The sequence below is a fragment of the Monopterus albus genome, unplaced genomic scaffold (assembly GCF_001952655.1).
Source record: "Monopterus albus unplaced genomic scaffold, M_albus_1.0 scaffold203.1, whole genome shotgun sequence".
Taxonomy (NCBI): Eukaryota; Metazoa; Chordata; class Actinopteri; order Synbranchiformes; family Synbranchidae; genus Monopterus; species Monopterus albus.
In genome coordinates this window covers 135,805-159,542 of record NW_018128083.1, presented here as the reverse complement: position 1 = coordinate 159,542, position 23,738 = coordinate 135,805, and the positions used below count along the sequence as shown (strand labels likewise).

General features: G+C 40.1%; 1 protein-coding gene across 4 annotated transcripts in view; it reads left to right on the top strand.

Moving 5' to 3' along the window:
• iqsec1b (IQ motif and Sec7 domain ArfGEF 1b) overlaps window positions 1-23,738 on the top strand; it is a 248,188-nt gene that overhangs the window by 104,316 nt on the left and 120,134 nt on the right. For 3 of the 4 annotated variants that reach the window (XM_020618268.1, XM_020618267.1, XM_020618272.1), the window contains one exon: window positions 2,874-2,981. The exons of the other annotated variant lie outside the window; for it this stretch is intronic. In XM_020618268.1, the coding sequence (XP_020473924.1) occupies window positions 2,874-2,981 (108 nt within the window). The remainder of the gene's footprint in view (window positions 1-2,873; window positions 2,982-23,738) is intronic. 4 annotated transcript variants of the gene reach the window in all.

Genomic DNA, 23,738 nt, shown 5'->3' with positions numbered 1-23,738 from the left:
GGAACAACACAAAACAACAGTCTAGGACGTACTTAGCAAAAAGACAAGGTGAAGGCCTGATAACATGAACGAACTGGCAAGTGAGTGAGAGGTGAACTGGGTATAAATAAGGGCAGACTAATGGAGTGCAGCTGGTCCTAATCCTGGTAGTGAGGAGCAGGTGTATGATGTAAGCAATCAGGGGCTAAGATAGACAGAGTGAGGAAGGTGAGAGAGGCCAGAGTGGCCGGGCAAACCTGACACTCATGTGCCCAGGGAAGAAGAAGCACTGGGTTTGAAGCCTTTTTGGTTCAGAGTAGAGGTCTGTGGAGGTCCGAAATTCCAGAACACTGTTTGAGGCTGCGAGCTTAGAAGGTGTTCCTCATCTTTGGAGTAGGATCTGCCTTTCCCTTAGTATGAATCAGCTTTCAGTCTGCAGCCAGAGCTGGGTCCAGGACAATGGATTCACCAGTGGCTGGTTGTGGTTGTGGCATTTGACGATGTCTCGAGGGAAAACCATGTCTAACACACCATCATGTGCGTGCTCTGATGGTGCCTTTAGAGCTTAACAAATTATTCGGCGTAAATCAAAAATGCAGACGAGAGAAAAACAAGACGTGTACTTTGGAGGCTCAAACTTTCTTCATTCTTTTGTTTCTTATTCTTTTTCTAAGTTCTTTCTGTTTTGTTTTCTTGAGACAAAGGGTGGCAGTGACTCGTGTAGTCATATGCCAGCTTAAGCACTTGGCTTCGCCTGATTGTTCAGGGGTCTTATCATTTGGAGTCCTCTGACTGGCTGGGACTCTATGTCATGACGAGTTCTTGACTGGCACATTACGAAAGGTTCATGCCTCCACCATTGTTGACATTCAAAACACATCTTCACCCGACTGGATTGTGGAATAACTCACATTTAAGCAAAAGATTTAAGCAGCACATAGTTCGAACATAAAAAGGCATATGTAGCCAGTCTGTGAAGGCAAAAGAAGGATAACTTTGAAAATAAAAGAACATAAGCAAGCATTTGTTAAGCGCACAGTCATGAAATGGAGAAATCAGAAGCTCTTAAAATTTCTAGTGTTTGGAGCAATACTCTAAAAAGTGGTGAGGTTCACCTGAAAGTAATCTTTTGTGATGGTTGAGTTTCAGATATCCTGAAGACAATAGGCAAATTCTTCAAACCTCATTGAAACATTTTCATACAAACAAGCTCAGAAATATTTTATTAGCTTTACTAAAACATTTCTAACTTTCTTGTAGATATTTTACACAGCGTTTGGTTAACACAGTTTCACATTCTAAAATCTAAGAACATTTCCACTGTCAAAAAGAGAACGAATGAATATTAAGCCAAGTTTTATGGTGGTCCCTCCACATTCCAATGTGTCCTGCGGAGACAGCGAGGTTAAATAAGTGTGCGATGGTCTTAGTGTCTGCATTCCCCCCGGAAAAAAATTCAGATAACTAGCTTTGTTTTAACTAGCTCAAACCGATTGTCTAAGGTCAGAGTGTAAAGCAGACAATCAGCTTAATTCTGGGAGCAGGGCAAGGTTTGCCCTGTTTCTAAATGCCTGGAATGAAAGTTAGTTTATGAATATTCAGAGTTCTTTTTTGCTTATAACACCTTTATATGAAACAACTTGTATAGGTTATGAGCAGATAAATCAGGGACTGATTTGTCCTTTCAGATGGTTGCACAGTTAAAGTGCTATAGTTCACAAGATGTGGACAATGGTTAAAAAATGCTAAATGTTTTGTTCCTATTTCCAGTCTCATTATTTTGACCCAGAGTAGTGGTAACTTTACCAAACCTTAACCATGGCAGCGACCGATCAGAAAACACTCATATGAGCATTTTTGTAATAGTCATTTGTGAAGGTTTGGGAAGACCCTGACAAATGATGTCACTGATGTGACAGGGGTGCCAGATTAAAAATCAGCCATCTGGATTGTCTTGGAAGGCAGTCACTGACAATGAATTTTATTGCTTAGGTACAATAGGCTATTAGTAAAAACTATATATCACTGTAAATTCCCAGGACTGTTTGTTCTGTTCATGACATAGAAATAATTTGTTTTTAGATGCTTCTCAACAGTCAGAGTCAAGTTGAATGACATTTATTGTTTTTCAAAACATATATTGTCAAAATAAGGCTTGTAAATCAATTGAAATGAACTGTAAAGACTCATGATCCTGGGCGGTTAGCAACTAGCTGGCTGGCTTAATCCCCAGTTTCTATTGTCAAACGTTTTGATTATGTTACTTCTACACTGTTACCTTTATTAAAATATGTCCTGAAATATCATTGATCTTCTTTACTGTAATTTACATGTTAAAGCATGTATTGTTGGCAGTTAATGGAACTTCAGAGTTTTGAACTGTGAAGGTCACTCATACTAACATTTGAGATAACAGAAAGTAATTCTAATCTGCTTCCTCCTGTCTCCTGCTTCCTTCCTGTTCATATCTGTTCTCCACAGCCTCTGTTGTTGTCTCACATTACACTCTGCCTGGTACATTCTGATCATTTCTAATCTCCTGTCTCCCTTTTTCCTCCTCTTCCCCTGGTCTCTGCTCTCTACCTGGCACTGAGCTCTGTGTGCTGATTCAGCCCATTGTGATAATGCATACATGAGTGTTCCCGGCCATGATTTGAAGTCATTAAAATGCTGCAACCAGTGGACGGAAGTAATCTCTCGTTCTGCCAAATGCAGCATTCAACTCAGAGGGAATTAATGTGCCGACGGATCCCCTCACTAGTACACAGTATGATACAATTCATGCTGCAGAAAAAAAACACGTCATCATCCATGCAAACTATTATATTTTCTTGAACTACAAGAAATGTGCATTATGAGCCCTTTCAATGTGCCTTTCTCTTTTTACGTTGCAGGCGCCACACCTCTTTGCCCATAGAAGTCTCGGAGATCCCTCTAAGTCTAACTGCCCCTCCATGTAGAAGAAGTTACCCATGTCGCAAATGGAAGTCTGCATCTTTTGGGTAAATCTCAATTGGTTTTTATTTGAAATCACCTTTTCTTCATCAGGCCAGAACTTTCTGAGCTCATTACCTGACAGTTTATATCTTACCTATTTCTATCCTAGTGCAAATTATTGTGTTTATCAGCATGATAAAGCATCAAATCTCTGATCTTGCCATTCAGTCCCCATGCTGCTGTTGAGTATTTGTTTGTTTGTCAGTGTTTTGTTTTTGCTCATGAGGACTTCCACCACCTACTGCACACAAGCTGGTAGGGGGCCTCCTCATCCTCCAAATCCACTAGGGTAGAACACGAACAACTCCCATTACAACTGCAGTTGTGAAGTAGAAGCACAGTAGCGGAACTTTCTGGATTACTTCACAAGTGGTGAAATCATTGAAGGCTATCTTAGAAAATGAGTGACAAACTTTGCTGCACTGCTAAAGCTTTGTAGATTATTGTGAGCAGCATATTAGCATCAAGCGCTGTACAGCACAGTAATGCCCTGCCTGGCTGCCCATGCTGCCCTTCTTTCTCTGGGTGCTTTTTCTTGGAGTTCATTGCAGCTGTTCAGCAAGGCCCAGAGAGCTCTTAAACAAATGAGGAGAGATGTGAAGAGATGAAAACCCTGGGACAGTGGCTTCAAAAGCTTCATGGTGATTTGTAAAGGCAGGATTGGAGAGGGGGTTCAAAGGGCACAAACCTCACCTATAGGTTTGTGCCTGTGGAGGAAGGAGATAGAGAGTGTCCTAAAGACTTGTGTTTACCTACTATGTTTGTAAATTGTAATTAGCTGTTACATCAATTACAGTTGCCCAGGGAGGTGTGTTCTGAATGGCGGTTGGGTCAAGCTGGAACTTACAATAGGAGGTAGGTGTGTAGATTGGATAATGAATGCAATTATGTTAGACTCCTGAGAGGCACAGAGGAAGCGACACATGGCTACAGGGAAAATATCACTGTGAAGCAAAATGCTTCTGAACAGTGAAGCAGCTTTGGAAGCAGATTATTGGGCCTTTATATTTAGTCAATATAAGATTAAAGGTGTCAACAGAAGGAAAAGGTAAGAGCAAGAGCTAAGATTACTCTCTTCTTCTGGGCTTTTCTTGTCTTGTATTGTATGTGTAGACTCACTGTGACTCTGCTCAGTTCTCTTTTATGAAAGGAGTCATAAGATGTCTTTAACTGTGAGATCACATCATTTGAAAATTTGAAAATGTACATGTGTTAGGCTGTGTGTGTGTGTGTGTAAAGTGGCTATGTTGGTTTGTACTGTTCCACATGTCTTTGTGACTGTGCTGTTTCCACTCACTAATGTACAGGTGTGCTCCTCCTCAGAAATGTTTACCAAAGAGGCCCCTCAAATAAACCAGGTTCTGTGTCAACATATTGCCAGGTCTGAAAAACAATTTTACGTTGTGGAAAAAAGCCTTCATAAGTCTACACAGCTTTCTGTCATATATTGTAAGACAATATGTTCCTTTTCATTGTGATTTGTGTTTCTTTCCCATTTGACGTTTTATGGTTCCTTTTTATTTCTAATGAAAGTTCAGTGAGACTAAGTGCAGGCTTTCCACATTTGATGTTAGAGTGGGTTTTTTTGACCTTTGTATACTGTACGTCGATATGGCCTCTGCACTGTGGTGTGAGGTCCACATTACTTTCAGTTCATGCCTCTCTGGTTGGTGTGGATGGTGTGAATCACAAAGCAGATAGTAAATGGCTTTTTAAAAAACCTTAATATCAAGCTCACCTCCTCCTTTTCTACTGTTGGCACTCTCCAGAACATTAACTGATGTGATATATCTCCCTATATATGGTTTCATCTCTCTGTGTGTCTACAGGTGCACACTTGTAGCGCTGTCATGTTTCTCCTTGTACTTGAAATATGTAGCCTTCAAGCACTGATCCAACAAAGAGGACACCTGGTGTGGGTTTAGTCTCATTCTCTTCTGTCCTGATGAGCTCTCTACTGTCTACACTGCTCATGCCACATATGCTCTCATCACCATCCATTTTGATTCTTTAAAAATCCCAGATATTTGTATGTGATATCAACAGTGTAACTAAGCAGAGTTGCAAGGATTGTGGCTAAATCTGCAGATGTTGTACCTTCTGTAACCATTTTTGTTTATTTTGAGTAGATTGTATGAACACCAAGTATACTAAACTTTCTAAAATTGAGGCAATAGTGCATATATGTATTACATCTATGGATGTAATTTGTGGATCTTTTGGATGTTCTGCTCACTTAAAGGGTAACTACACCCTTAAATTCTGCTAAAGGAGCTGCTAGGAGGTGTGGCCATGTGGATACATAATGTGTGATGCAGAAGGTCAGGAGACAGGGTGGAGACTGGCAACCACTCAGAGTGACATGGACTGAGCCAGATCTAGTGGCCATGAGGAGCTACTGTTGGACTTTCCTTTTTTCTGCTTAAGAGACAGGGAGTCTGGTGGAGCTCTGACAGTTACTACACAAATGTTTTTTGCTCTTTGAGAGAGCCACTGTGTGACTTCCTGTGCTGTAGCTGAGCTAGCGGCGCTACAAGGAGAGGCTCTCCTGTGTACTCCACCAATGTAGCACCACACTCCTATAAAGTTGTCATACACACAATGGGCAGTTTTTACAGATGGATCAAAGCTGAAGCAGCAGGGCCAAAGATTTTGTCTTTTTCATTCCATGCATTATACAAATACGTTTTCACCTCCTGCCACAACTATAAAACATTCTGTAGCTACATGGGTGAAAGACAGACCACAGGGAACTATTTTAGATAGGTTACTTATTCCTTCAGTGATTCTGTCATAGCAAAACTGAGTCATACCCAAGACCTGCAACAGAAGAGTAATACCCTACCCTGCATGCTTAATTTAAAAGATATTAGAAAGATTTGGATCCGGTCTTACTCAGGCTCTAGCTTAGGTCTTTGGCAGACCCAAGTGGTTCTTTTGGCCATGTGTAATTTTTAACCTGATGTAAAATAATGTGAACACCCCGCAGTTCTTGCAGTTCTTAGAAAGAAAAGAAGCTAATTTGCTTTGTCCCATCTTGGTCTTGCTTTGTAGAGTAAACTGTGCATGTGCAATGAACTCTGACCACCTGTTAGGTGTTGAAGAAAGTTTAACACACCTATATGTTGTTTCCAAAGCGGAGACTGGTGGTGAAATTAACTGGTCTCATCTGTTTACTGTGCAATTGTTCTTCCAGTGACTGTATGTAGAAAGGGGGATTAAGTGCTTATTGTTGTCCAGTCTACACAGTTATTGATGCCTTTATGCATATTGATTGCTCTGGCCCTCTGTTTCCTTTAAATCTGCATCTGTAACATGATCTCAGATACTGCCTTGTAAAATATGGAAAGTGTTGGAAGATTTTGTTTTGTATACGTTTGCATCTGTTTCAGGCTTTGTTCAGTGGGGAGTAAGTCAGTTGCATGACTTACAAATACAAGTCCTGAAAATTAAGATAAAAAAAAAACCTTCTGACTTTATCAGGATAAAGTAAGAAATAATCAGCTTTTCTGTGTTTCTGCCAGCCGGAAGTTGCTTAATTCAATCCACGAACTGCGTAATGCAACAAAATATTTACTTGCCCCTGCCTCACACTGGTGTTATTTTGTGCTTAGATGCATAGCAACTGGCTGGTTTGACAAATGGCTGTGTTGCTTTGCCTCTGAAGTAGGAGGGAAGCGGATATATGTGTGTGACCAGAATGCAGGTTGTGTCGGGGCAAAGTTAGCTTCACACCACTCAGTCAACTGTGCCTTTATTTCATCGAAGCACAGTGTGATGATGACTGGCTCACTCATGATTCCACCCCCTCCCAAACTGTAGTACTGCATCATTAAACTCGTCAGAGGCTTATGTTTCCATTCAGTATTTTTTCGATCTCTGTGGTACCAACAGCTGTTATCCATGTATTTAAAAAACTTGTTATTACCGCCCTGCTCTGAGATAGTACTGAAGTTGTTCATTTGCATTAGTATGACTTGGGATTTAGTCTTCTCTGAACACTCAGTGCCTGATTATGCAGCCACTCTCTCCTTTCTGTCTTGGTAGCAGTTATTGTTTTGTATGTAATTAAAATTATGTTCAGTTTTGTGCATGGTCCTGGACTTAAAAAAATGTTGTGGATCGTTTCTAGCATCTGTGTGATTGTTTGGGATTGTGACAGAGCATTTGGTGGCACATTCATTTGGATGTGATTTATAAATAACCACACTACCTGTCATTGGAGCTTGTGGAATATTCATAGATTTCCAGAATACTCTGCCCCAGTTACATTCATTTGAACACAAGCAGGCACTGAACACATGTTTAGCACTGTTATGTGCTAACTACTTCATGTGTGTTTGTTTTCCAGTACCTGGTGTGCTGACAGCGTGTGGGAGTTTGCAAGACCACAAATTAATAAATAAGTAAAACCTGTACTGGAGGTGTGGATTTTGAAGGATGCAGCCTTTGACAAGGAAGGGGGGTGGGGGTGGGGGGTATCTAACAAATGGTGTTGTCCAGCAATGCATAATTTAGTAAGGTGTTACAGTAATATAACTAAAGTAGTAGGAATTATACTTGGAAATTCAGTAGTTACATCATACTTACTAATAACTGTTACTTTGGCTTTTTCTTGTTTTTTGACTTATCCACAATGGTGAATTATCATCTTAGACGTGACCTAGAGAAGCACTAAATGTAATTTAAGTCAAAAGATTTCAACTCGGGTGCACTCATTTTTAGTTCTATAGTGGTCTGAAAATAAAAACTAGAATTTTAAGTTGAATTGACTTGAAATGAATAAAACAAATGAATCTTAAGTTAGTGACAACTTGAAGATTTTACTGTTATAAATGTGACATCTAGTTGTGGAGCTTGTTTAAAGGCAGCTTTGTTAGCCCAAGTAATGAATTACTATTGCTGTTAAGTAATTAGTAATGCAATTACTTATGAGTGAGTAATATATAAAAAATACATCACTATATTTTCAAGTTACTTTCTCAATACTGCTAAAGAATGTCACTACTGAGTTGCATTATGGGAGCGGGAGCTAGTTTAGAGACTACATGGCAGGATATCTCAATGTCAGTTGACCATCTTTTTTAATATCTCTCTTGCAAATCGGCAAACCTGTTGCTAGTGCAGTACTAAAGCTTCATTGCTCCTGTAGTTTGATAATTGCCTATGACAATTATTTTCAGATAATACTAAGTAAGATCAAAATCCCCTAGTTGCTCTGCTTTTGGTGCCTTGTTTTTTAAACCTGCTTCATCAAAAAGCATGACAGAGATTTTGTGTAACCACAAACAAGTCTCATATTTTTGAATCTAAATGGTTTTCTGTGCCAACTAATAAAAAGTTCTTCTCTCTCAGCCAGAGGATGGATCTGAGCTTTCAGGTCTGTTCCTGCCAGAGGCTTTACAGTGTGGCTCACCACACTGTAAAGCTGCAAGCTCAGCTGAGCTCTGATCGAGACCACCCACTGGACTGTAGCGGTGTCTTAAGTTTCACCATGCACAACACAGAGTGTTCCTGTTATGGTACTATAGCAGGCTATCTCCCATTATTGTTCTGCATTTATTTGACTTTATTATTCATATTCTTATAATTCTTGTTTCTGTTCCATCAGAGTAAAACATAAAGGATGTAGATGGATAATAGATAATTGCTCTGTTGCAGCTGTAGTATAATTATCTCCCTACATCCTCACTAGAATAGAAAAACAGTCTGTTTTGTTTGTGCACTTAAAGTAAGAGAAACTAACGAGCATCCTAATGGGTTTGTTTGTATTATCTCAATTATTGGCTCCTTGTCTGTTAATTTCCTCCCAGTCTCCCAGAACTGTAGCCTTCTACTTGTATCTGAGCCAGCTGATGTACAACATACAGGGACGGAGCAAACTAGCACTTCCTCCCCTGGGCTAAAGCTGCCAGTGATGGGAGGCAGGCAGAGGGTAGAGGGGCTAATTCATCACTGTTAACGGCTGGGCAATAGGGCTGCACCAGTGGCTTGGCTATCACAGGCCTGCTGCCTCCAAAGGGCAGTTAATTAACTTTCCATCAGGTGGATATGTGAGGCCCAGTCCTCAGCTCTGCTAGGAAGCTGAGCTCGCCGACAGGAACCACACTGGGAGGACATATTGTCACTCTGTCAGTTTAGAGCTGGATCCACACAAATAAATGCTGAGTTTATTTACACAATGACTCCTTCAGCTCCCCTCTGTGCCTACTTTTGGGGCTTTAAAATATTTAGTTTTGCAGAAAATGAAAAGGGCTGTGTATTCTCTTTGTCTCACAACCAGACTCCACAAGACTGCATCAGAGTTTCAGCAGTCAGCTCCATTTCAGTATCTTCACTGGCTTTGCTGTTTGTCCTTGTGCAGAAAGATGTGGCTCATGATACTGTATGATCACTGAATCTTTATGATGGACTATTTGATTGTTTTGTAAAGTCATTGTCATTTATTTGAAAATAGACTTCTGTTATAGACAGACTTTCATTACTAATTTCCTGTTTTTCCCCTCAGTTTAAGTTTTTTTCTTTTAATTTAGTAAAATCCCGACCCCCTCCCCCTCCCCTCCATCTGTTCTTGATCAATTTTACTGTTCATGCTGTCAGCACTCCTCACTTTGTGTCTGCCAGTTGATTAAGGATAATGAATATATCTATGACACTTATTCCATCTATACCACTTTGCTACTCTGAGTTTCAAATAAATGTTTTTTTCAATTATTATTTCCATTCAGGTCACTTCACTAAGGCTTAACATATAAGAGTCAGACTTTTCACATTAAAAGGCTTTCACTAGCTCCCTGCGGGCTTTTAATGTGGTACATTAGCAGGAAGTTTTAAGCAGAGCTGTAGTTCTTCTGTGGTAATATAGTAGTGAGTGATGAACGACATACAGAATGAGAGATTGCATTGACTAGTAGAACTGGGGCATGACATCAGGGCTTCAACTCTCTAAATATAAGATACTTTATTGTCTCCTTGCAGAAACCTTTCTTGGGCTCAGTATCGCTGCTGTCATCTCTAGATATACTTAGAACGGCATCCTTACAGTCATTTATTCATTAAGTCAAGTGTAAAATGTTCATACAATGAGCTGTAGAAACCAGTAAGACCAGCAATCCAGTAACCCTACTGCCCGTGCCAAAGTAGACAGTACTGTGAAGTGCTCAGTGGTGGGACCACCACACCATCATTTAACTGCTGCTATTAAAAATCCTAAAACATCTGTAGCTCACTTGTAGGTGGTATTAGTGTGGGATCTTTGTTGCCCAACAAATCTTTGAACAAGTAGTAAAATGTATTGTTGTGGGTGACTTTTGCAACTCTTTAAAGCAGAGTTTGGACCAAAAACAGACTTGCAAGGCCTGTCTGACTCCTCATCTCTTGCTGTGCAGGTGCTGTGTGGTGGCAGATGCTTTACTAATAACCTTTTTTCTGTGCTGTTTTTCTCCCAGCAGGGAGCTGTAGAACCTGCAGTGAAGAGAACCGGCATACGTTTTATTGTTTAATGAGGTTTGTCATGTCTGTCAACTTGTTTAAACCTTTCAGAGATACTGAGCTGCAATACGTTCTTGTATTTTCAACATGGGACGGTGTCTGTTTACTTCTTATAAAACATGGTGTTAGGTTTGGGCTCAGTTTGGTTGTTTTGTCATTTTCTACATTCATCCCAGCTGATTAGTCCAATTTACTATACAGTATTGTATCACTACATATTCCAACAGAAGGACTTACACGCTCCAATGAATAGCTCATTTAATGATAGGCATCACTCTGACTTCACAAGCGCCCTCAGAGGAGGAGAAAGTGAGCTGAGAGATTAGGTTTGAGTGTTTTTCCCCCCTGAAACAACTATCTTGTCTGTACAGATACTGTATGTGCTGAATGGAATCAGTTCTTTTTACTTTATCCTTGTGATCACCTTTTTTTTCAGTGAAGCCCACCAAGCAGCTGCTCCCAGCTCTTTTAGCTTCCCCCTTCCTCTCTCTCTGTCTCTTTCTCTGTGATGTGCAGAAAGCCAATCGATTATGGATTTGGCTCTGCCAGATAGTTTTTCTGTGCTCCTCTTTGGAGTTCTCACCATTGAAATGGACTCTTCGGGATGGGGCTTGGCACTGCTGAGGAATAAGGGGGGGGGGTTTGCAGGGTGAGTTGCACTGCTGAGCAGCAGCAGCAGCAACACTGATCCCCCTGCATTTTCTTCATTAGCCCCAACCAGATGACATAGAAACTGCTCACATCAAAAGATCCATACGAAATCAAACACTGCAATATGTTCCTTACTAGACTTTTAACAACAAGCCAGCTGGTATTAGTGACACAATATGTTCACCACCCACACTGGATTATCTGCTGCCCAGTCACTTTTGATAACACTGAAATGAATAAATCAGCTAAACATTGTTGCTTTTCCACACTCAGTACTGCAGTTTCCACAGCTTTTGTACAGTTATTAGCTCTACTGTACCATGAAAGTGCTCACTAACTGGAGATTTTTTGATGGTGGTTTTGTTCTGCTCTGTGTAAAACATCAGAAAAAGCAATTGTTTCTATTCTGTCAGCAAGATCTACTAATTTTTCTTTTTTTTTTGTAACTGGGGAGCCTTTTTCATCACTATCATGAACATAACCTTACTGTATACTGATGACTGTTGTAAAGATCCTTACAACATCATAAAATGACAGTTTGTTTTTAAATGTTTTTTTTTTTTTTTTACAATGTTGGCAAAAGGGAGAGGCCAAACTGGCACATGTCCGTGTTATAATTGATCACCCTTTGTTCATGCATTAATGAGTTTATCTTGGCCATGGCTATTCTTGGAGGTTGGTTTAAAGAACCCTCCACGGCATCACTCCCAGGTCCAGGATTTTCATTTCTCTAGCTGCCTGGTAGCATTTTGTAATGTGAGATTAGGGGTCATCTGGGAGGGTAGAGGTTGTAATGTAATCTCAATGTATTCGCTTACTTGGATTCAGCATAGCTTTTGGAAGAAAACAAACTACTGGATTTTCCTACAGGCATGATGTGTTATTTTCTTTGATGCTGGGGAAGGTCAGATATTGTCCACAAGACTCGGATAGTGAATTGTTCACTGTTGCCTAATGTGGTTAGCATTGAGTTCCCTTTTCCTTCTCTAAGTGTGGCATGTAAAATGTATAACTTCTAGTGAGCCGATGGTCAGCTAAGCATACATATACAAGACCTTTTTCACTCTGGCAGCACTACAGAACAATTTTTGTGGTGATTAGAAGCTCTCTTTTCCTCTTTAGCAGTCATTAGCTGATCAAATGATCCTAAAATATGTCAGATTCAAAGTTTTGAAACTTAAGAATGTGGATGAGCATATTACTATATTTAGAATAAAATTTGTTATGCACAAAACTATATCTAGAACATGAACAGTGAAGTGTGGAACCTATTATTTGTTCCCATGGTGGCACCTGCTTGTACCTGACAGCAGGTGCCACCATCAGCAGTTTCATCTTAATACAGTCATTAAAGTACGACATGTCGCATTTCATTAACAAATCATTACAGTGTTAATTTGGACTCATTAGTTTAATTATTGCAAACAAACAGGTTTACTGCCAAGAACATAATTTTTGTGCAATTGGGGTTGTTTTTGTTGCTGAAGTGCATTTTTACTTTGCAGGCAATAATAAACTTGTTTTTAACTGCACAGTTTCAGCTTCAAAGGAGGAAATCTGCTGTAGTATTAGATGTGCTTAGATCAGATAACTTTATCAATGCCCAGAAGTGGAACTAGTTTGTTTGACTACGCACAGTGACAAGTAACAAAAGAGACATGAGTCTGACAGGTCACAGCGTATTAAAGAACTGGCCATTACAGTAGCACCACTTAACACATGCATTAGCACACATTCCCTGAGGACCATGAATGTATGTTGAATGTTTTATGGTATAATATACAGCATTAACCAAGGCACTGGCCCCACAAATACAGGAAACACAGCCTGGACTGTCTTTTTAATCACAGAATTAAGATTTTTGGACCAGTTTAGTTTTATATACCTATGTACCCTCAGATAAAGGAAACAATTTCAACCTGCTGATATTTGGTGAGGCCTGGTGTTGCTGCTGCTCTTATTTTGCAAAGGCCAGTACCTTCATATTGCTATTATTAAGGTTATAACAGCTGACAAATCTATGACCATCTGGATGTTTATGTGTGATCATCACTTATTAATACAGGAGGGGGCCTAATATTTAATGGTGTCTGCCCCTCTCATACAGACAGGATATGCACTGTATATACTGTATAGAATCCTATATACAGAAATATACTGGCCCACATGTTCTTTGCAGGGCTTTGAGGATACAACTGTTTGTCACTGGAGATGGCTTAACAGCTCAATGGCAAGGTATTGATTGCCTTAATGGTGTTTTTGAGTGATTTCTTTTGGTGGGGTTGTGGAGATGAACTCAGGAGGAATATTTGTTTCAAGAAAGTTGATCTGATCACAAAGACTAAAGAGCATTTCAGTCTGCGCCAAGCATACATATTACCTGGTTGTAAAAGTGGCTGGGTATTTGTCTTGGGTGTAATTATGTGTGCAGGCACAAGCTTTGTGTTTTCATTTGTGAGTCTTACACAAATAAACACTTACACTTATAGCCAATAAATTCCCTGATATCAATATCACTTGGTCTTTCCTTTGTATGAGCTACAATGTAGGAATGCCTGAGGACACTGTTGAATATGGTGAAATTAGCTTTAGCCCAGGTTTGAAATAGTGTACCTCAGTTAGAGATTGGCAATTTCCACATACATTAATCATTGCTTTCAGCCCAAGGCAGAGTAGCGCTGCGTTTATTAGACACTGTGAGTTCACTGTGAGTTATGTAAAAATAAAATCCAATATTATCCCTAATACATCCCATTCAGCTAATGTTATAGGAGCCATACACTATTTGTTTGTATCTGGTTTCAATTGGAAATGTACCTGCTACAAATACATGTTTATCTGGTGTTACTACACAGTCAGAATTAGGGATGAACAGGCACTAAAATCATGACTGAGCACGTCCAAGTCAGAATGAGGGGTGTTTCTCTTGTTCTTTTCATTCTGCCAACATTGAAGCATTAGAGAAATTTGTAAAAAAAAAAAAAAAAAAAAATAAAAAAGTGAAGTATTGCAAAAATATTTTAATGTTTGGCTGAGCTGGAAGAATTGCTGTGTTGATAAAAACCAAATGTGACAAAGTTCTATGAAAACAGCGAATTTGTTATGATTTACATTAAGCTAACTATAAAGTAGCAACATACCAGCTGTAAAGACATTAGCTGTTTATAGTTGAAAGTGTTTTTGTTGCCTTTATTTGAAAGGGGTGTTTGCAGGTATACATTAACCACTATCTCAACAGGATGCCCCTGGGAACTTTGGTTCTTTCTGTATCTTTTCCATAGGCTTTCACTCTCAATGCAAGTGTTCAAGATTGGACAAACTAAGGCCATTATTTCCAATAGAGAGAGCAGCTGTACTCTGCTAGGAAACTGTGTGAGCCATAGCAGATTTACCACTGGGTTTAGTGGTCAGACTCCAGTTAGATAGCACTAACCCCCCACCCACACACACAATGGGATTCAGATTCAATTACTAAAATGTTACTAGAGAGAAGAGTCAAGAAAAAGTTAACTTTTTTGCATCTCTGCACATCTTGCGTTGCATAACAATATTTTTCAAACCTACCAGGATTTGAGTGAGACTTTTCAAGCATGACCGGGAGAAAGCAGGATGCAGTAGGTGGGTAGCATAGGATATGAATACCAGGTAAAACTGCTAACAATGCATGTGTAAATTTTGTTTTACACATGGATGTCACTCCTATCACCCCAGATACAGTATCTTCTTTGTAGGACTACATGCTACACTCCATTCCACACCACCTCATGCAAACAGCACTGTGGTGCATCTTAATCAGTTTGCACACTTCCTCAGTCTAATGGTTTAGTTTCTTAATAGAGCTGTAGCAGCTGGCTGTAGTTTTAATTATGTGATGAGTTTATTAATGTCAAATAACTGTGAGCAATGTCCATTACTGTATATTAACCTAAAAGCCAAGGTGACAACTTCAACAATATAAACAGTGTACAGTTTAACTCTTAGTAATACAGTATGTTGGCAATCAACTGTTCTGTTAATCGACTAATTGTTTCAGAAGCAATCATTTAGCATGATAAGCATACAATAAATCTAAGTCATGTAATATCACCACTGTCAGCAAACTACTGTATGTTATATTATACATAAAGTATATAGTATTGCTGTGGTTAGTTTAACATACAGCTAGTATATACTGAATAGACTCTTACACTACATAGAAAACAATTTATATGTACGTATTAATTCTAAACTTCTGAAAGAGTATAGAGTATACTTTATTGGATTTATTGTCAATTTTAATATCTAATCAAATATTCAAATAATACTCCTGATCAATGTTAATTTCTTTCTCTTAAACAATAGCCTGGTTCTCTTTGCCACTTAGGTAAATCAAGTATATGGCTATCATTTGAAAATTCATAGTAGGTCCTTAAATAATGTGTTTTACTTAACATACACTCAGCTGACAGTTTACTAGTTCCACTTATCTTAAACTAATGCAAACTGATACAACAGTCCTGCAGTGAATCCTACTGTACTTTCATGAAGGTTTTTGCTGAAAGTGTTTAAGAGATGTGTTGATTCAACTTTTAATCATTTTGGAGGATGTATTCTGTGTTTGTATTATACTAACTGGTGTTTTTATATTAGGTCTGCACTCAAACTATATTATAATTAGGGTTGTAAAAGTTAATGCAATAATAACGAGTTAACACAAAATCCTTTTAATGCCACTAATTTTTGATGCTCAATTAACGGATGCACATTCTGTGATTATGAACCTCTGCCCACCCTATAGTCTAGGAAATAGGGAAGCAATACAGCAGCAGAAATTAACAGAAATGGATAAAGAAAATAGTCTTTTGAATGACAAGTTCAGCTTCAAAGCCCTGCCCCCCCAACAAGACCAAAGTTATTCTCATTTACTGTTGATGTAAACTGTGTTACCACCAGAGTATGTCGAGTCTCAAATACCACTTGCTGGCCAAGCACACAGCTGATGCAAAGAGCCCTCCTCACCCTCGCCCTCGCCAAAGCCAGACCATGCTGGATAGTTTGCGACAGAGACACCTGGACAACTCTAGAAACAACAAATTTTAAACAGCAATGACTAAATTGGTGGCTACAGTTTGCAGGCCGATTAACCCTGTGGAGGACGAGGGTCTGCTTGAAAGAATTTGCATCACATCCAAAGACTGCATGTATGAGTTGCCTTCGAGAGCAACCACTGTAACCAAGATACACAACTTGTATGAAGATGAGAAAGCTTAAAGTGGAGGAGGTGTTGGGACAGATGAACATGCCTGTGCTCACCAGAGACTACTGGACTTCTCTCAGGTAATCACAGTTACCTCAGGTTCCCTTTTAGGTACATTGAGAACCAGTGGTGGAAAAAGTACTCAGGTCCTTTACTTAAGTAAAAGTAGCAATACAACAGTGTAAAAATACTTTGTTACAAGTAAAAGTCCTGAGTTAAAAATGTTACTTAAGTAAAAGTACAAAAGTATTAGCATCAAAACATACTTAAGAAGAAGCTTTATTTATTTTAATTGTAACACGTACAACAAAATTATGTTTGGAGCCAAGGGCCCTGGGCCGCTGCATGCACACAAGCCGCCATCACGGGGGTTCAGTGTCTTGCCCAAGGACACTTCAACATGTGCACTGCAAGCACCAAGATTTGAACCTTCTGGTTGGAGACAGCTGCTCTACCCACCGCACCACTGTTGCCCCCCAGTGGAGTAAAAAGTATAATATTTGCCTCTAAAAAGTTGTGAAGTTAAAGTATGAAGTAACAGAAAATGAAAATACTCAAGTACAGTACAGATACCTCAAAATTGTACCTATGTAAACTATTAGAGTAAATGTATTTAGTTACTTCCCATCACTGTTTAGAAAAGATAAAAAAGTGAAATTAACTTGTGATTAATCACAGGTTAACTATGAACAATCATGCAGTTAATCGCAATTAATTATTTTAATCGATTGACAGGACTAATTATAATACTGTATACAGTATAATATATCTTATGATAGAAACACCAGTCTGTAAAATGCACACATGTATTAATGGAATTGTGGACAGAGTGGACAGACAATGCACACTACACAATCAGTTCCTATTTTGCTGTTGTCCAGGTGCAGCTGAGTGTCTGCCCATCCAGTAGCAGGAGCCTGAAGTGGAGGCAGGTATTGTGGAGGGCTAGTATCTGTGCAAATAAAAGCAGGACCGCTGCCCTGACAGCAGCCAATGGAAACAGTGGGCATGAAGGTAAATCAATGTGGATATGTTCATTAGATAATCCAGGGTTAATGGTACCACAGATGTTGCTCTCCTGACTGACCCTTGTGACAAAAGGTCAGTCACCACCTATTAAAACACATACAGGTTATGCTTGGCTGGCTGCAGCAGTCTGCAGGCACTGTACTGAGGCCACGTGAACTGAAAGCTCCTCTCTGCTACACTTGTACTTTGACAGCATGGAGTTTGATCATATCTGTGTTTTCGCTCTCATCTGCTTTGTGTCGAAAGTAATTAGTGATAGATTGTTTATCAGAGGGAGGGAAGGGTGTTTCTGAAACAGCTTGACTCCCAAACACACCCACACAGATGTACTGTACCGTACAGCCACATGTCCCTCCTGCTGATGGAAAATGCCAGGGTTCAGTACGAGCTTGCAGTGTGTTGCAGTGTGAAGTGCTGTTGTTTTCTGACACGGGAGCAATTTAACACATCACGGCACATTGTGAATTAAAGTAAAGCAACCAATTCTTTTTGTCCCTCCGAACAAGATTCTGAATATGAAATGTAACATTAGACCTGGATAGATTTTGCACAAAGCCTCAGACATGTCCTGTCCTTGCTGTCACTTCCATTTCTTCATAGTCTCTTCTATTGTATAGGCATTAAGAAGCACAGGTGAAAAAGAACTATTTGTCATTAATTACCACTTTATGGCAACCTTGGTCGCTCTCTTTTACAAGGTACAACCTCTCACCACATGATGAAATGTGTCATTTTCTCAAGTCCCTTCTGCATGAGCAGGGATTACCAGTGATGTTGTACAACAGCAAATCTATTTTTCCACATTATGTAACTTTCTGGACCAGGGAGAATGCCACATATTCTATTTCTTTTGCTTATTGATCACGTGGGGGTATAGCTGCTCAACTTGATGGCTGGATTTTACCCACACTTGTTTACAAAAGGAAAATTAACAAAGGACAGTTCTCTCCTCCTTCACCCTTGGGAGAGCCAGCGGGCAAAAGAACAGTGTGAGAAAAAGCTGGCGAGTGACTGAGAGGCAGCCAGCATATCCCTCAGTATTGGTCACATGTCTAACCATGGCTCTCCTCTGGCCACAGGACATAACCACCTGGCACTCAAAAGTAACACTCCTACAAACTAAAAAAAAAAAAGGTGCAATCCTAATTAAGAATCACCATTCAGATGTTCACTTCTGATGCCCTCCACACACCAGTCTGGAAAAAAGGAAACTATTAATGAATCTTGATCTGAATTAAATTAGATTTTTTTTATGGAGTCACTGAACCCTGCTTTTTAAAATAGGACTCTATTACCAACAAAAGATGTGGGCATTTCAGAGGAAGAGGAGAATGAACAAGTGTGCCTTGTATTTTAGCTGCAGGGCTAAATATCATTATAATAGGTGTTAAGCAACTGCTTGGGATTTAGATATTGATATGCTGTAGCTGCAGCAGAAGGCGTTCCACCCGCCACCCATTCACAGGATGTGTTAAAAGGCAACAGCCCCACACGGCGTCTATCTCAGATCTCTGAGAGAGAAGTGCCTTGCTGTACCCTCAGGGAGGATAGAAGGGGCGTCGCCAAGCTGTAATTGACAGACTGATGGTTTGTCCCTCTGGGCCTAAAACAACACACACACATTCAATAAGCATACACAGCTATATAAATACACACATGGAGATGCTGAGACTGGTCAATCTCTTTTGACTCCAGATTCACAGTGCACCACATTTTATTTTACTTTTATATGGTTCTTTGTAATCAGTGTGATTGTGTATACAAGAGCATATTGATCTGTGCCTCTGCCACCCCTCTGTAGGTTAGATCATGCCAAAGGAGGTAGTGGTCTTTCATGGCATCAGTCAGATCATCTGTTGCAGTTTGAATCAGCAAATCACTGACCACCAATATGCTGCATCACATGTTTGGTGTACTCACCGTCTGCAAGCCTCCCACTCCTATTGTGCTTTCATTCCAAGCATGAAAACAATAAACAAATATTTGAAAAAAATCTGATGCATTTATTGCATCTATGAGTTTTTCATATACAGTATATTAATCTATGTAGACATGATTATCTAACCCCACTAGTAACACCAGAACTTGCACTCCACCCACTCCTGGAGACTTATGTGTCAACCTACTGGTGTAGACTATTGTTTTGACATATATAAATATTCCTGTTCCTTTGGACCAAATTGAGTTAAGCTATAGTCACACCAAAAATGGGAATAGCAAAGTCACTGCTGTGGCATCTTGGCGATGTATCTCCTCTGGAGGCAACAGTGGTGCGGTGGTCTCTCACCCAAAAGGTTGAGGGTTCGAATCTCGGTGCCAGCAGTCCATGTGTCGAAGTGCCCTTGGGCAAGACACTGAAACTCCTCCCCCCCGTTGCCCCCAATGGCTAGAGCTTCGGTTGAAGTGGCGCCGCAGATGGCTGCCATTGGTTCTGTACCAGAAACAAGTTCCTTGTGTGTAACATACTTGGCCAATAAAGGTGATTATCCTTATCCTCTCAGGACTAGTAGGTGAGCTTGTTAGCTAATCGCTAATACACTACCACTCAGGGAACATACAGTACTAGTGCTAGTCAGTCACAATCATAGACAGTATATAAAGATGGATTACGTGTTACCACTCCCTACAACTATGCATAAATGAAGCCAGAATGTCGTCAATGCGAGGGTGGCTATCTTGCTTTTGTGACAAGTTTTTCAACCAGATTCTGTGTAGTATTTTTGACAAGTGGACTGAAAGTATCAGGGTGCCAATCAAAACAACCTGTTAAAAACAAACCTCTCAGATAAATGACCACTTGTGCACAAATCAGTGTGATAATACTTACTGTACCTAAAATGACAAACCACTTTCAGGGAATTTTTATTTTGACTCATGCCCCATCCATTAACATGGAGGGGGTACAATAGTTAGTTTCTGAGCTAGCTAGCTTGCTAACTGTCAGTTAGCCCCTGCATTTTCACTGATTGCATTTTAAGTGCTGTTGACCCCTTGAAAGTTTTTTTGTTGCCTTCGGTTCATATAAATCTATAACTGAAGCTACTAAATGTTCAGATGTTGAAACACTGTTTTAGCTCTGAACTAAAGAGGTGAACACTTTCTATAGCGTTCATAATTACACTGAGAAAATCCCTGCAAATGTGACCAATGTTTCTCAGTTTGTGAGAAGCAGATCATTTTAAGAGACATGGCTGCCAGCAGAGAGTAGCAATACTTATCCATCCTATGAACAAGCAGCTGAGGAGCCAGGTCCAGGGTCAAGATAACATAGTCTTCATAATCAAATTGGGCAAGTCAGTTTATAAATAACTTCTCTTCACTTCTAAACAGAGACAGAGTTTGGTATTTACTGTGCTGGAGAAGGGCAAATGTAACGGCAGTATATGATGCACAATAGACAGTTCTTTATCTCCTTCATGTCAGTACATAGTATGTGAGGAGGCCACCATGGTAAAGAGGCTGCAGGCCACGGCAAGGACGCTATGAATAGAGCAGATTATGGAAAGCTTTTAGTGTTGTCAGTCTCAAACTTTGTACCTATTTTCTCTGTCTTTCTAAGCATATTCATTTATCTCTAGCCTACCTGATCTTTTTCTGTTTGCTGCTATAGTAAACAGAGTCCTTTTGATTCAAATGAAAAATAGTGTCAGGCAGTATCTTTCTCATAGAGCCCAACAAAGCATAGAATTAGGTTTTGTTGATGCATGGTTTCAAAATGAATGTTATTTGATAATTGCCTCCATTTTGGGATATCCCAAAACTTAAATGATTTTTGCACAAGCTACAAGACAGACTTTATGTTTTTTATGGTGTAAGCAAGATCCACAGAAGCCTAACTTCAATTTATTCACAGGCTCATCTCCTCTTGTCATCTCTCCTCCACTGGGATGATGTATGTTCTCTGACAACTACTGTAACTGGAAAAATACATAGATGCTCACAGCAGGACAGTATTGCTCCAAGAAATTTCAAGGTTATGTTTACATGCCTATTTTTTAAAGTCAAAACTGTCCACTGGATTAATGTTTCTAGAAAACGTTTTATTGGACTGAAAAGGTCATGTTTTGAACTCCGATGTGTTTTCTGTGATTACTATGTTTGTTTTGTTTGGTTTGGTTTTTGTTGTTGTTGTTGTGATCCTTTCAAGCACTAACATCACCTTCATCGTTCATCTTAATTATACTATATATCAAGTCCCGTCATGAATTGTACCAGGCTCTTTGTCATGTTGCCTGATGAAGACCCTGTAGGGGCCTAGTGTGCAGGCACTTTTTCCTTCTTTGAATAGGGGATGACATTTTCATACAACTACCTCCACAGTTTGCCATAGCTGAAAAATAAGGCCCAAAGTCTAAGCGTAAAATAGATAGGGACAGAAATCTTTAGGATTTTCTCAATGCCTATATTTATTGACACTACTTAGAGTATCTCTGTTCTTCTTTAATTTAAGCGGAAGCGCACCAGTGGTCAGTGTGCCCTTTAGCCATTAATGTTATAAAAACTGCGAAGTGAACATGCCACTTTTAAACTGTTGATAGCTGGGAGGGAGAGAGAATTAAGGTTGAGTTGTTTTTGATTTATTTAGTTTGTGTGAAACCTACAGTACATGCCATGACTATTGTACATGCAATTGGTACAAGAGAGTGTTAAGAGTTGTTTAGATGCTTCAAGTTAGTTTGACTGTAATTTTGAAAAGTTAGTAACTTTGGAGCTTTTATTGTTTGTTTTGGTTTTTCTTTGACACCAAGCGCTATTTTGACTCAAGTTAGCTGATTGTTGGTTGGCCGATCACCAAATCAAGACAGGCTGCAGACTCAGCAGAGAAGCAAAGCACTTTGTTGAAAAAAATCCAAACACTGCAAAAGTATGGTGTATTGTCCCATTAGTTTGCCAGCTTTACTACCATTACATGCAGTATGTTCATGCAGTAGGACAACTAGTGAGGGTTTCTTTTGGCCTTGTTACAGTTAGTTCTTTCATTTTTATCTGCCAAGAAAATGTGAGCATGTATAAAATGTAGTTATGTGGCACTAATACGCACATCGACATTAGTGGACAATTAGATGTAGGAAAAAAGTGACTTTCAGCAGTAGGCAAACAAAAACATGAACAATGTTCTAATACCTATCATGGCACCCTCCAAGGCAGATGTGTTTGCGCATTCGACTCTTGAATGCCGGCTTTTTCTTCATTTTCTTCTTTTTTGTGTGTTTTTTTACTCTTTCTGCAGTGGACAAATGTCATGCACTGCTAACATACAAGTCACTTTTTTCCTACATCTAACTGTCAACAGACAGGCGTTGCTGGATATCGCCAACTCACACAGCCACTGGGAATTTACTGGTTTCATACCACTGGAGCTATAACTCATTGTTCGCTCCCGTAACAACAACAACCCACAGGAAGCCCCTGAAGCACCGGGCACGAGTGAGCAGGCTGACCCCAGGACAGAGATCATAGAGATCAAGAGAGCATAGTGCTGTGTTTCTGGCTGCTGTGTTTGTTAGCCCAAGAGCTAATCCCTCGGCGGCTCTCAGCAAACTCCACGACATCATCAACGCGCTACAGGCAGCTCACCCCGACACTATATTTATTGCTGCAGGCGACTTTAATCAGTGCAATCTGTACTTCCCAAATATTACCAAAATGTAAACATTCCCACCCTGGGGCAAGAACACTGGATCATGTTTACAGTAACATACGTGGTGCATACAGGGCTGCACCCCGCCCCCACCTCGAATGCTCGGACCACATTTCTTTGGTCCTGTATCCAGCTTACAGACAAAGTCTGAAACAAACAAACCCTGTCACCAAACAAATTAAAGTCTGGACCCCAGAGACTGAAGGCACCCCGCAGGACTGTTTTGCCTAGACAGACTGGGATGTGTTTAAAGCTGCAGCCACCTCAGAGGACTTTTCTGTCAGCGTACAGGATTATGCTGAGTATGTGACTGGATACATTAGTACCTGTATCGACAACATTGTGCCCACCATACAGGTCAGGAGGTTTCCCAACCAGAAGTCCTGGATAAACAGTCAGGTACGGCACAAGCTGTGTGCTCGCTCTCATGCATTCAGATCAGGCGATGAGACAGAGTACAAAGTTGCGAAGTACAGACTGAGGAAAGCCATCACAGCGGCCAAGAGGCAGTACAGAGAGAAGCTGAATGGCTTCTATTCTACTGCTGACTCCGCACGGATGTGGCAAGGCCTGCAGCACATCACAGACTGCAGGACCACCATCAGGATCATCGGCTTCGCAGACAGCCTGCCGGATGACCTCAACACCTTCTACACCCGCTTTGAGACCTCCAGCCACCACACAGAGAGGAGGCGCGCCCACACCGAGACCACC